The sequence below is a fragment of the Mytilus californianus genome, unplaced genomic scaffold, assembly GCF_021869535.1.
Source record: "Mytilus californianus isolate M0D057914Y unplaced genomic scaffold, xbMytCali1.0.p SCAF_8, whole genome shotgun sequence".
Classification (NCBI taxonomy): domain Eukaryota; kingdom Metazoa; phylum Mollusca; class Bivalvia; order Mytilida; family Mytilidae; genus Mytilus; species Mytilus californianus.
Genome location: NW_026262734.1, coordinates 72,504,803 through 72,519,956, shown reverse-complemented (window position 1 = coordinate 72,519,956; position 15,154 = coordinate 72,504,803). Strand labels below are relative to the sequence as shown.

Sequence of the window (15,154 nt, the reverse complement as noted above, 5' to 3'; positions counted from 1 at the left end):
ATGAGAGGATATTAAAGTAGGGTTTGTTTTGATAGTACTTATATTCATCATGTCACTTTTATGACCAGAAATGTGTGGCTGTTTTAGGCAAAAGGTCCAATTTTGCACAGAAACGAAATAATATAAAGTGCCAATGTCCTGATGTCTACAGTATTAAGAGAAAGACTGAAACTTGTTGGTGGTTCTCGGATAAATTTCTCCTGGTTTCAATAAAAAATAATCGCAACTACTCACTGTAACGAAAGTATCTCACACATTCCTCTATTTTCAAGGATATAACCTGCTATTTTTCATTTCCTTGAGCCTACATATGGGAAGTGAAAATTTAGGCGTGTTTGCTCAAATCTACAACTTCTTGGTGGTTCTACATAAATTTCTCTGTTTCAATTAAACAAATTTGCTCCAGAGGCAACCAATCACCTTAATGAAGGTATCCCGCATATTCCTCTACTTTCTATGATTTTATCTGACAGTTCTTAATGACAGGGCCAGAAAGGGGAAGCAGAAATCTTTGTTTAAAGCAAGGTGAGTTTGAATAAAAATTGCATTCTTATATTTCTTGAAATCCTCATAACTTTGTCATTTCTTGGTTGTTTTCCACCATAGTTGGACGATACACTTAAGGATCTTCTGTCAAATGTAATTGCACAGTATTAACACTTGTAAATTGAGTTTTTAAGATAAATACACCTGTATTTTAATAACCCAGACACCGATTACAATCACCTGACATTAGTGGTTATTACTTGTTTGCTGTAACAGCCTGGTACATCAGAGGGTCATCGTTTTCCTCTTATCGAATTGCTATCCTGGCCAGGATGCTAATTTTTTATCAACCAGAGTGTGCAATCTCCTTCTCATACAACCTCCTTTGTTTAAATTAATTAGTTTGTGATAAGGTCAGTTAAGAGGACCCATTAGTGTTAGGTCAATGAAATTTGGTAGGCAGAGGTTTAAGCATTTGCACATCTCATTTCCTTGGAGATTATTTGGCTTCTCCCCTTCAGTTATGGTCTATTAACTTTGAATATGTTGAATATGTTAATGTGTGTGATTAGATCAGTTTAAGATAAACCACTAATGTTAAGTCAATGATATTTGGTATGCAGTTGTATAAGCATTGGCATTTCTCATTTCCATGGAGGTTATTTGGCCCTGAACCTTCAATCATGTTTCATCGACATTAACTTGAATGTTTTGGATAGTTTACATGTTTAAAGGTTGTCAAAGTCATGTTCACCATTTTGACTCGAAGTCTCAAATTTGATTTATAACATCATAAAACATATATCCAAATTATAAAAAGTCTGAAATAAACAATTTACGATGCATGGACTCAATAATATCATCTAATTAACCATCGAGGTGACCTCTGAAGACCGCAGACAGTATGATATAACCCGATATAAACATATATATAAATATAAATAGATAGCGAACATGTGCAATTGGATTTTTCTAGGTCTGTTTGATTTCATATCATAGGTTCATAAAATATGTTAATCATCGTTTTTACCTGTATAAGAATGAGTTTTTGTGGATCGAATCCATCAACCAAATGGTTTACCCTTGTTTCACTTTCAATGTTGACATTCCTTTTCCTTTTAATAGCTGACCACACCTAGTTTATGCGTAACCCATCTCTAGCTAAGGGATTAAATTGAAGGTCACATGAATACGAATTCAGGGAGGTCGAAATTATTCACTTGCAAGTGAATAATTCATCAGCGATGTTTCTTAGCTTATTTTGACAAAATTGAACCAAACTGGCTGCTAAAAGCGAATTATTATTTCACTATTTCACTTTCATAATTAATGATTTAACAAAAAAAATCATATTTTAATTTTTTTAAATCTCGTATCTAATATGCCCCTTTAAATATTGCCATCTTAATTTCAACATTTGTGTTTTACTATCAAAATTACAAAAAGTGAGACATATGTCTGTGTCAACAGTTTATTTCTACAGGAAACATTCAGATTCAGTCTAAGTTAAGTTTTTCAGTCGTCAATAACTTTGTCTAACCTTTGTGGAATTTTTTTTTAAGTTGGACAGAAATTTTTTTATGATTTAAAGACAGTATCTAGAGCAAAATAATAAAAATGTATTTTTCATTTTAACCGGATTTCCGAAGGAAAATATCGCCAATTAATTTGGTGATGTTAAAAGGCGCTGGCCGGGCCAGCATTCAAGCAGCCTGGCGGCGGCTGCCAATAGTTGTCCATGTAATAACGCTTTGACGAAATCTGTTCAAATTTAGATATGTTGTTTCCTGTGACTAAATGAAGGCCAAGTTCGATTTTCTCGATTTTAGCTTCAATTGCTGTTGAGTTGTAGACCTTCAAGTAGGGAAAAGTGATACTTAGAGTGTTGTCTGTGCATTAACTTGAAAATACTTCGACAAAATCTTTTCAAATTTAGATATGTTGTTTCCTGTGACTTAATGAAGGTCAAGTTCGATTTACACGATTTTAGCTATTAACGTTGTTGAGTTGTAGACTTATAAGTAGCCAAAAGTGATACTTAGAGCGTTGTCCATACAATAACTAGAAAACGCTTTGACAAAATCTTTTCAAATTTAGATATGTTGTTTCCTGTGGCTAAAAGAAGGTCAGGTTCAAATTTCACCATCATTTTTCCATTGACCATGCATATGTTACAAGACAACAATCGTTTTGAAGTGGGTTTCTGGAAAGTTATTGGAGTGACCACAAGATTCTATGGTTTCATATTAAATAAAATTGTAATCTCATAAACATATTTCTTTTATTATTGACTTCATGATTTCTGCCTACCCACCCCTGCTGAACAAATGTGTGTGTACTTATATACTCTCTTGAATTCCAATATTATGTCACTTATGATAAATAGGTCAAGATTGATTTTGGCCTTTCCATTTCTGAACCCTACAAAAATTCATTTATTTTTTTTACTTGATCCTGTTTGGGGGTCCAGATTTGCAAATATCATTTTCATGTAGGAAAATCCGGTTTGCTGTCAATCTGACAGCCTCTTGTTCTGTGTTTTACTGATAAAAGGACTTATTGTTTTGCAGTAAACAAGTAGATGCAGACTGGGGTAAAAGTTTGCTACACATCAATTACTTTGTCAAAATTAAGCTTAATACTAAAATTTACGATAAAAGAGATGATTTTTCATTTCCTATTGTTAACTATCCATTTTAGCTCACCTGGACAAAAGGCCAAGTGAGCTTATCTCATCACTTTGCGTCCGTCGTCCGTTGTTGTCCGTCCTCTGTTTTCTTCTGTTAACTTTTACAAAAATCTTCTCCTCTGAAACTACCAGGCTAAATTTAACCAAACTTGGCCACAATCGTCATTGGGGTACCTAGTTTAAAAAATGTGTCCCATGACACCCCCCCCCCCCCCCTTTTGCCAACCAAGGTGGATGACATGGCTGAAAATAGAACATAGGGGTAAAATTCAAGTTTTGCCTATTAATTTGAAAACCGCTATAAATAGGGAAATTCTAACAGTGCAAAAATGTCCAGAATGTTGAGCTCTACCTATTGTGTATTAAATCAAAACTGTCAGATGACTTCATATAAGAGTTATTGCCCTTAAATGACGAATTTTACCATTTTAAAAATGTTTTCCTATTATTCTTGAAAATTATAATAGATAGACAGAAACTTTAAAAAGCAAAAATGATCAGCAAGACAAGATCTATAAATAAGTTGAAATCATGACCAAAATCGTCAGGCAATTCTTTATTAGAGTTATTGCCCTTTAATGACGATTTTTACCAACTTTTTTGTGTTTTTGCCTGATATCTTAAAAACTTTAAAAGAGAGATAGAAACAATGTAAGCAAAAATGATCAGCAGGACAAGATCTACAAATATGTCAACATGACCAAAATCGTTAGTTGACTCTTTATTGAAGTTATTGTCCTTTAATGACGATTTTTCCCATTATTGCCTATTATCTTGAAAATTGTAATAGATAGATAGAAACTTGAAAACTGTAATAGATAGATAGAAACTTTAAACAGCACAAATAGCACAAATGATCAGCAAGACAAGATCTACAAATGAGCCATAATGGCTGATATCTTCAGTCGACTCGTTTTGGAGTTATTGCCCTTTAATGATAATTTTTTAATTTTTTTTGTGCATTTTTTGCCTATTATCTTGAAAACTATAGTAGATGAATAGAAACTTTAAAAAGGAAAAATTATCAGCAGAATAATATCTACAAATATGTCAAAATTACTGAAATTGTCAGTTAACTCTTAATAGAGTTATTACCATTAAATGATGGTTTTTCCAAAATAGTGGCCATTGTTGAAGATGCAGGTGAGCGACACAGGCTCTTTAGAGCCTCTAGTTAGATGGTGACGTTGCCTTGCCACCATCTTATGGTGTTTATATATCTCAATTTGTACAATTTGCTTGTGTATGTAACAACGTATTTGATTTTAACGAAAGAAATCTCTGTATTACTAAAAAATTATTACACCAGGGTTTTTCGATATCACAAACTTGTCCGATGAACGTGCAGACATCTTATAAGTTCAGGTATTTCACATCCCATCTTTTATTGTTAGATTGTATACAAAGCACAAAAATGTCGTCAGTCACCTCAAAAGCTCAAGTCATTAAAGATGGCATCTTTTGGAAATAATATTGGGTCCTTGCATCTGAAAAAAATTGGAACCGGCATGTCAGTAACTGCTAGTAGTCCTTTGTTAATTTATCTTGATCATAGTCATTTTGCTCAGTTTCTTCTGTTACCTATTCTAACATCAAACTCCGACTTCATTTAAACTGGGTTTTACTGTGCGTATTACTGTTTACTTTTTACTATTTTTTACAAAAGACAAACAACAGTATACAAAACACAACATAGAAAACTAAAATTGAGCAACACAAACCACAACAAAACAAGGGTAGGATCTCCAGTGCTGCCGAAGGGTAAGCAGGTTCTGCTCCACATGTGGCACCCGTCGTGTTGCTCATGTAAATACAAACTGAGTGATAAGTCTGATTCAGACGTAGGTCACATTCAAGGAAAAGAGGACAGGGTTGTGGTTATGATAATTGGAACATATCCTTTGTCATCTGTGAAATGTCATCTGTGAAACAGATATTCAGTAATGATCAACTAACTCGTGATGATGTTTGTAAAATTTTTGAAGGGATGATTTCAACTTCACCACTTAGAACTCTTGGTAAATAGCTTCCTTGTGAGCAGCAACCCTCTATTAAGGATTTCATGATATAGGAAATGCAACCTCTTGAATATCGTATCAACTAGGAAACAAATACTCCATATGCTGGCACTGCTGGAATGTTGCTACATAGAAATGGAAAGTTCACAATTTGTAAGCTGAAACTTTAAGTGATTACCTGAAAAAGAAAGCTGTTTAAAAAATCAGGACCTGTTGATGTTTTGGGTACACATATATGGCTAAAACATGATCAAATCTGAATTTGACCTGAATGTGTTTGGTAGGCAACCTTGTAACCTGGGGTCTCACTTAAAAGGAACTGTCACTTTTACACAGGTTTATTGTCAAACATTAATTAACCTGTCAAATGAGTTTAAAATTGACCTGTTGACTTGCATGATTTTGTGACCTCATTCACAAATTTGGGTCAGTAAGAAATTTTTATTGCCTTAATTGTAATATAATTTTACAGTATCCAAATTTCTAAGTAATAATTGTTATTCGACTTTAGTGTTCATGCATTTATGAGAATGTTGATTATGGAATAGAGATGTGGGATTAATGTACACTCCAACTTTTTTTTTCCGCCGTAGAGGAAGGGGCATTAAGGTTTACCCTTGTCTGTCCATCTGTACATCCCAAAATTGGTTTCCGTTCTCTAACTTTAATTTGCCTCAACCAAATGTTATGAAACTTATACACAATGCTTATTACCACAAAACTCAGATCAAGTTCGAATTTGGGATCCCTCACTTTTACTGTGCTGGAGTTATGTCCCTTTATAATGTTATATGCAAGCTAGGGCATCATCTGTGTCCCATGGACACATTCTCCATTGATTTTTATGCCCCCCCTCCATAGGGGGGGGGGGCGTTAAGGTTTTTACCCTTGTCCGTCTGTACGTCCGTCAATCGTAGGTACGTCCCGGAAATTGGTTTTCGTTCTCTTACTTTAGTTTGCATCAACCAAATGTTATGAAACTTAAAGACAATGCTTATTACCACAAAACTCAGATCAATTTTAAATTTGGGTGTCGTTCTGGAGTTATGACTCTTTCTAACAATATATGCAAGCCGGGTCATCATCTGTGTCCCATGGACTCATTCTCCATTTATTTTACATGTTATATTAGATCCCAGATGTACACGAAACAATTAATGACAATTAATTGTTCTGGCAAAAGGGCGGTGGTGAAAAAGAAAATTGACCCTGGGTAAACCCTGGACACAATTGTTTTAAATTATTCTTCAACATCACTGTTGACTAAATCCAATGATTTTGGCACTATATTCATGCATGCAGTTGGGGCATTACTTTAACTTCTTTTTTTTTTGGTGGATAACCCATAGCAAAACATGGACTTTGCCATTTATCTGTACAGGGATATATTGAGATGAATAGTCACTGGATATGATTTTACAATTGGTCTAATGTGTGTGTATTTTGCAGTCGACTGGTTGATAAGTTAGACAATATGAAGAAGAATGCCATGGGTAATGGTTCTACACAGTGTATTTTATGTGGCGATGAGTTTGGCTTACTTGGAGCTTCTCCTACTTTCTGTGATGACTGTAAATCAGTAAGTAATTCTATGTTTGATTTTGGAATAGTGTTTTAAAATAAGCTGATTTGGATTTTCTATAAGGGTTTGCATGGATTTCATAGACATGGAGACTGCGTTTATCAGTATTTCATTGCAAAGTCTAATCAAGAGCTTAATGTTCAACCTATAGGTACAACGGCATACTTGTTTTGTCAGTATTTAACCCATTTCTCTGACGTCAGTCTATTGTTCTTACTGTTGATTATTTTTGAAGAATCCACTGACCACTGTGTTAACTTAAGATAACTTATATTATAACTTTTTACCTTTAACTTACGATCTTTTATCCTCTCAAAGAGATTTTCATCGTAAATCATTACAGTCTTCAGTCTATGCATGATACCACTATACCATGAGTGCTGACATAAATCATTATTTAAATTATACTCTTAAGGCGCTTAATTGGCAATACATGTCAATAAACTGGATTTCTGTCTCATTGATAATTAGCTTCTATAATCTATGAAATATATATTATGTCTTGGTTTGTTCATGTTCTTTTCTTCAAATTTTTTTGATTTGTTTTATTTTGGGTGTTATTTTTTAAGGGAGATTATGTTCTACATTTGAACGTTCTTGAGTATAATTATATAGCAATATCAAAATATAAAATGACAAGAGAAAAAATAAATAAAACACTTTCTTTAAAATCATAAAAAAGAGTTTAATCCAGATGTCAGGTTTGAACATTGATCGATTTTTAACATTGTTATAATGAACTGAACCTTTATCCGATTGTGGCTATTACACAATAGCTGTAACCACTATAAAATCAAAGGAATTGTATATATCAGTACAATTACTTGATAAAGTAAACATCCATATGCCCATTACACTTGTCACTTTTAACGTACAAGGACTTTCAATTTTCTTTTTCATCATAGCAAATGCTTACTTATGGTTTTATAGTTATAAAATATTATCATGCTATCAATCAATTTTTCTTTGTTTCATTATAAATGGTCCAAATATACATCACGTCAACATTGAACGGACTCTAATTTGAATAAAGTGTGATATAAAAGCCATGACCGTGAAACTACTTCTTTGACAGGAAAAAAACCCTAACAAAATCATCACCATTATATGAAAATGAAATATATAATACCTCTAAGATCAAAACAATATTTTGGTCGAGAACAAATTTACAATGAAAAAATTTCATTCCAGATACAAGGTTTGAACTCTGTACAGTTAATATCACTGTTATGACTTTCGTTACCAATGACTAAACGATCACGGCTATGAACAGCTTGGTTGAAATTTTATAAAATCAACATAATTATACATCTGTAGCAGGAGCAATTCTGCTGGGAATTCGGGAATGCGTACCACAGATAATACTAGCTTATTAAATGATTGATGATGGATGCCAAATGTAAAAACGCTAAAATGATCTAAACTTAATTTATGAAACGGAAACAGTTTAAACAAAATTAAAATATAATTGTTTAAATAAAACCTTTAGCACATAGTTTTCTTTATTTTGGAAAACAACATGAAATAGAGCTACATGAAACGGTAGGTTTAGGCAGTTGATGTAATCTTATAGATTTGGATTAGTACAGCTAATTAGTGGCCAGCCCTCTGCAGCCAACATATTAATTAATTGCTTAATACTATATATATAAATTTCAAAGGTTCTAAATTTTGGTGATTAAAATTTTTCAAAACAAGATAAATAAATTTTGTATATTAATATATGTCTTTTTAAATAAATCATAAATAGCAAAATCTATAGGTTACTTATATGTAATATAAGTATTGTTTATACAAACAATATTTCCAGCCAACTTTGACAATTAATCTTCCCAGTAATCATGCCAACATCTTGGATACTTTTAATTAAAATACACAGACCACTTGCTACATCTTGAGATTAATTTCTCTGGCATTTGACACTTTGAAGTTACACTGCAATCTCACCAGGGGACATACTAATCTATTCTTAATCAGATAAAATTGAGAACAGAAATAGGGAATATGTCAAAGAGACAACAACCCGACCAAAGAGCAGACAACAGCCGAAGGCCACTAATGGGTCTTCAACGCAGCTAGAAAATCCCGCACCCGGAGGATGTCCTCAGCTGGCCCCTAAATAAAATTGTGTACTAGTTCAGTGAAAATGGACGTCACACTAAACTCCAAAACATATAAATGAACTAAAATTAAAAAACATACAAGACTAACAAAGGCCAGAGGCTCCTGACTTGGGACAGGCGCAAAAATGCGGCGGGGTTAAACATGTTTTTTGAGATCTCAACCCTCCCCCTATACCTCTAGCCAATGTAGAATAAAGAAACATACATGTTACAATTATTCACTGTTTGTGGTGAAAGGCAGGATAATTTCAGATCTCATAAAAATAATTACACATTATAATTAGTATATTAAGTAAAGGTCAGTGATTTTAGTCTCCTCCCACTAGATGATTGATGTACCCAAATCTGTGTGTTTAGCCATATGCATGGTCTTTGTGAAATCAGTTTCTTGGTTCAAAGCAGTCAAACTTAGTTCAACTTGATAGTTTAACAGTGCTAGAATTCAATTTACTATTATTTCAACTTTAACAACTGGACTTAATCATTTTTTTTTTAATTTGAACATTGTCACAATGTGGCTGCATTACTGAACTGCTACCATACTGATTTGTAATACTTTGTACATGAACTTTGTTTTGCTTTCACCTTTGGATCTTATTAACCTATACACAGCTGAGTTTTCAATGCTTAAAAACTTGTGTAGTACATGCACACATTTTTATATTTGGATATATCTGAATTTGGATGACTTGTATAAAGCAGCATTACATTGTCAATACTTGTGGAGTTTTTAACATTGATAACTGTGTCGGAAAGTATTATGTGATAGAGCAGAATCTACATCATTAGATCCATATGTATTTGTGACCATACAGAGATTTCCATCGAGTGTTAATGCACAGGCCTTATCTTCTATACATCTGTTCTAGGCAAGTATATTTGTATTGAACTTTTATTTCTTATATATACAGATGTATTGTGCTGGGAATTTTCTTTGAAAATTATAAACTTCAGGCAAAATAGAGACAAGATTTAACTGGTTTATATAAAAAATAATCTAATATTCACTTTCTTCTATGCATATATTCAGAAAACAGCCTCATGAAATATTAAATATGGATTCATTTCATCTTCTTTATTTGAATAGAAATGTTTTATTAGTCCCCTACTGACGAAGTCGAAGGGGACTTTAGGTTTGCACTCCGTCTGTCTGTCTGTCTGTCTGTCTGTCTGTCTGTGTGGGTTTTCCTACAATACAGGGTAAAATATTTTGCCGCAGATCACCCACTTTTCTTAGTATATAAGACTTCAATATCTCATAAAAGGTTATTTACCAAATTTAAAACGATCTTAAATTTCGTTTCTTACGATTTGAGACCCAAATAATGCAATGTTTGATATAAGGTAAAAGTCTAACTAAGCCTTTTCCCACCATTTTTACAAAAATTAAATATCTTGAAAAGGAGTTCCATAACCTATCAATATTTCTTACTTATTCTAAATGGATAAACAGTTACTTTGCTTGTTTTACATATATATATATATATATATATTTATAGTTTTAACATAAGTACAGCATTTGATATTGCCTATTACTGACACCTTTCTTCTTTTCTTTTATTTGCATATCTGAACACTGAGGAAATGGAGACATATTGCACCGCCTGTATGCACATTTATAGGTTCATCAGATTTACAGTCAAAGACTTTAGACACTATCGAGTTCTTCATTTGTCCTAAGATGTGGATACAGCTGGACTTATATGTCAATGGGAAGAACAATTATTTCCAGACCTTACTATTAAACTTTACATTTATTCAACTGGAGCTCAGTCATACCTTAGACATATACACATGAACATTGGCAGTATTCTAATAATAGTATCACCAGTTGGATAATCTTTAAAAATATTTCATCTTTCATTTGTGGTTTAAAGTACAATCAGCCACGAGTCTCACAATTAACAAGTTCAGAATTTTCTCATGTGCAAACAGGATTACAACAGACATGACTACCATATTTTGATACATTTAGACATGGACCGAAGAGTATGTTCAGACTTGTTATCTGTGCAGGCATGGGGTAATGCAAATTTGTAATTGTAATGCATGGTAATGCATTACATTTTTCCAAGTAATTGCATGTAATGTGTAATGCTGCAATTTTTGCATTACATGTAATTGTAATTTAATGCATTACTTTAGAAAAAAGTTGTGTAATTTCAAGCATTACATTGCATGCCATGGCATTACTTTTTTCACATTCTATATATCTTTAACAGATTGTTGGAGATTTCAGATTTCTTGATTAACTAAGAACATAATCATTTGAATATTGATTTTCTAATTAATATTTATTTTTCACACTTTACATAAATCACTAGAGGGAATTTGGAGATTAAGCCTTGCCCCAGGTAGAACTTGAAAAAAAATGGTATAAATACTAGAATGACCAAATTACAATTCTAAATAAATAACATAACACTGTATATCAGAATGAGTTTCTTATTTTTATTTCATTTTATTTCATACATTTTCCTGTATAAAAAGATTGATATTTGAAAAGCATTACTGTAAAAGTGTTCTATTGTTCTCAAAAGATCATGATTAAAGAACAGATAATTGAACATTTTTCATAAAACACTAATTAGTTTGTTTTACAATCAATCTTTTCACCATTTTGACATTTTGGTCATAAATTAAGCTCTATGTTTATTTTATAATTAGGAAAGAAATTCTCAGTAAATATTTTGATTGAAATTAAAAAAAAAAAAATGTATATTTATAAAAGTAAAGTTAACATTAAGTTAAAATAAGTATTAAACTTCATCTCTGTAATTTCTTTTTAGAGAAAGCAGAGAGATGTATACCTTGAAACATAGAATGCGCATGAAGGATGAAACCTTTGAAACCCTTCTGATGTTAAAATGTAATAGACTTATTGAATAGACTTTTTACATGTATTCTTAAATTCAATACATGGAACAGTTACTGCATATGCTAGAATCTTTTGTGACTTCATGTTGTTTAAAAAATGTTTGATTTTTCTTTTCACTTGATAATAAAATTTACAAATGTAATGTGTAATTCAATGCATTACTTTGCAAATGTAATTGTAATTTAATGCATTACTTTGATAAATGCATGTAATTGTAATTGTAATTTAATGCATGGTTTTGTCAAAGTAATTGTAATATAATGCATTACATTGCAATGTAATTCGCCCAATGCCTGTATCTGTGTAGACATTATATCTCCAACCATTCAAACAGATCATGTAGGATATACCATTTTAGCATATTGACTACAAGCAAGGCAACACTACAGTCGTGAGCCTCATCAGTGCCGAACTAGACCAGAAGTATTTGATTCCAAACCAAATTGTAAACTATTTGGGACGTTGCTATTTCAAGCATGTTTGAATCCTTAGAATCTGACAACATACACTTTTTAAATAGACCACTTTGCATTTGAAATATGTCAAAACCAAGGAACATGCAGTTTGCCTATTACTTTTAAGATATTAATAATATAGAGATTGCCAGCTTTGATAGACCTTGGCAAATCTACTAGCACATGGGCTATCCCCATGCAGACCTAGCACACTAACAGCTACAGATGAGACACCAAGTCTCACCCCCTCATGGAGAACCCGCTCTCCACTTTCCGTAACTGGCATATTGTCGTACAGGCAGTTTCTGGCTTTCTGAATTACAATACTGAATGCATCCCCTATGATGTTCAAAATCTATATTAAATAATCCAGTGTAGCTTTCTAAATTCAAAAACTTTGACATTGAATATAATTTTTATAGCATTCTCATCATTGAATTACTGATAATCATTTTTATATTATTCTCATCAATGAATTAATTAATATCCTTTTTATAGCATTCGCATGTTTGAACTTTGAATATTAAATATCATTTTTATAATATTATCATGTTTTAAACTTTGAATATTGAATATTATTTCTTTTATAGCATCTCATTTGAATATTGAATATCATTTTATAACATTCTCAAATTACTATAGGTAATTGTTACACTATATTGTGAATAGTATATCTTGTGTATATTATCTTTTATTTTTATGCCCCCGCCGTAGCGGAGGGAGCATTAAGTTTTACCCTTGTCCGTCTGTATGTCCGTCCGTCCATCCGTACATCCCAAAGTTGTTGTCCGTTCTCTAACTTTAGTTTGCCTCAACCAAATGTTATGAAACACATACACAATGCTTATTTCCACAAAACACAGATCAAGTTCGAAATTGGGTGGCGTCACTATAACCGTTCTAGAGTTATATGCCCTTTACAAATGGAAAAATTGCTGAAGTTTCCATTCTCTAACTTTAGTTTGCCTCAACCAAATGTTATGAAACTTATACATAATGCTTATTACCACATAATACAGATCAAGTTCGATATTGGGTGGCGTCACTTTTACCGTTCTTTAGTTATGCCCCTTTATAAACATAAAAATTGCTGAATTTTTTGTTTCCGTTCTCTCACTTTAGTTTGCCTCAACCAAATGTTATGAAACTTATACACAATGCTTATTACCACATAATACAGATCAAGTTTGAAATTGGGTGGCGTCACTTTTACCGTTCTTGAGTTATGCCCCTTTATAAACATAAAAATTGCTGAATTTTTTGTTTCCGTTCTCTAACTTTAATTTGCCTCAACCAAATGTTATGAGACTTATACACAATACTTATTACCACAAACCTCAGATCAAGTACACTTTTACCGTTCTTCAGTTATGACCCTTTATATCTTTATAAGATATGCAAGCGGGGGCATCATCTGTGTCCCATGGACACATTCCCTATTTATTTATTTTTTTATTCTCATGACATTATTGAAGATATAACTATCCAAAATCCTTGGGGGCACTTATCTGTAACCATCTGAGTTTTTGGACCTTGATGGAATTTTATCACTAAAATTTCATTCATCCCCAAGCATTTCGGGGACTTTAATCAAATTTATTCCAGCGCCAGATTGATAGACCCTGCTACTTACTACTTGTAATAGCACCACATGGGCTATCCCCCATGCAGACCTTGCACACCCCGTCTGCAGATGAGACGCCTAGTCTCATCCCCTTGGTGGAGAACCCTCGCTTCACATTCCTGGCTGGCGTATTGTCGGGCAGGCAGGTTCTTCCTCACACTACAGGTTGCAATTTGACTTGCTCGGCAGGAACTCCTAAATTCTTAATTATGCTGAGTGTTTCTCAAGGGCCAAAATATTTTGTTACTGAATTTATTGTATTAATAAATATTATTCATTTGAGGATTCTGTCTGCTTATAGCCAGTATGATTTATTGAGACTATGTTTGGTTTACACACAGATACCCCCTTTCACACTTATGCTAACATTGAATTATTTGGAAATTGGTTTAGATCTACAATGCTCAATTTCGCGGATGGTGAGATTATAAAATTTTTACTTGTTATAATTTACTTTTGACCTAAATCTCACCATTGGGGACTTTGTGGATTGTGTGTGATATTGAATTTGAGTTTGGTTATCAAGAGAGTTACATCAGAAATAAGAAAACATTGGATCTATAAGGATTTGATTCATTACCATAAAAACAGAAAATTATATGCATATTTATATTGACCAAGAGACAATTACAGATAATAAAACACCACCTATAAAAACTTCAAAGTATGTTTACATTATGGGACACCAAATAACACAGCACAAAACATAATTACACCATACACAACTACAAAGACAATTTTGTTTGTATAAATTCAATTTAAATAATTTGTAATGATTAAACTATTATAGAACAAATAAGACAAAATATGAAATTATGTTTATGAAATTCCGTTGATTTATTATCAAAACATAAAACAGACAGTCGTTTTACTAGAAATGGGTTAAGCTAGAGAATTTATAAGAAGTAGTGGATTCAGAAACGATAATCAACTTGCGATTAATGTCGCTCTTTGATTATCGTTTACGAATCCACTACTTCTTATAAATTCTCTAATACATAACTGTCTAAGACATACAATGTCAGTATATAGCCGTCTTAAAAATGCTATTAAGCCTGACTTTATTTTCATGCTCAGGTAGTCTGTTTTAATTATTGAATGTTGCTTAGTAATAATGCATATCATTTGTATTCCCCAGTAACTAGGCATGGGAGGTAAAAAAAATCCATGGCACACAAATTCGTTTTAAATGATTTATGTATTCAATTGATGCAAGGATTAATTTAACCAATGCCAAATTTATTGATAGCAGTCAGATACATGTACTGCAAATTCTAACATGACGTTCTTCAAACGCTT

The 15,154-nt window shown here is 32.6% G+C and overlaps 1 protein-coding gene across 5 annotated transcripts in view; it reads left to right on the top strand.

Annotated features, from left to right (window-relative positions):
- Positions 1–15,154, top strand: part of LOC127712432 (rabphilin-3A-like) — a 362,038-nt gene that overhangs the window by 52,628 nt on the left and 294,256 nt on the right. For all 5 annotated transcript variants that reach the window (XM_052218873.1, XM_052218870.1, XM_052218874.1 and 2 more), the window contains one exon: positions 6,643–6,772. In XM_052218873.1, coding sequence (XP_052074833.1) covers positions 6,643–6,772 — 130 coding nt within the window. The remainder of the gene's footprint in view (positions 1–6,642; positions 6,773–15,154) is intronic.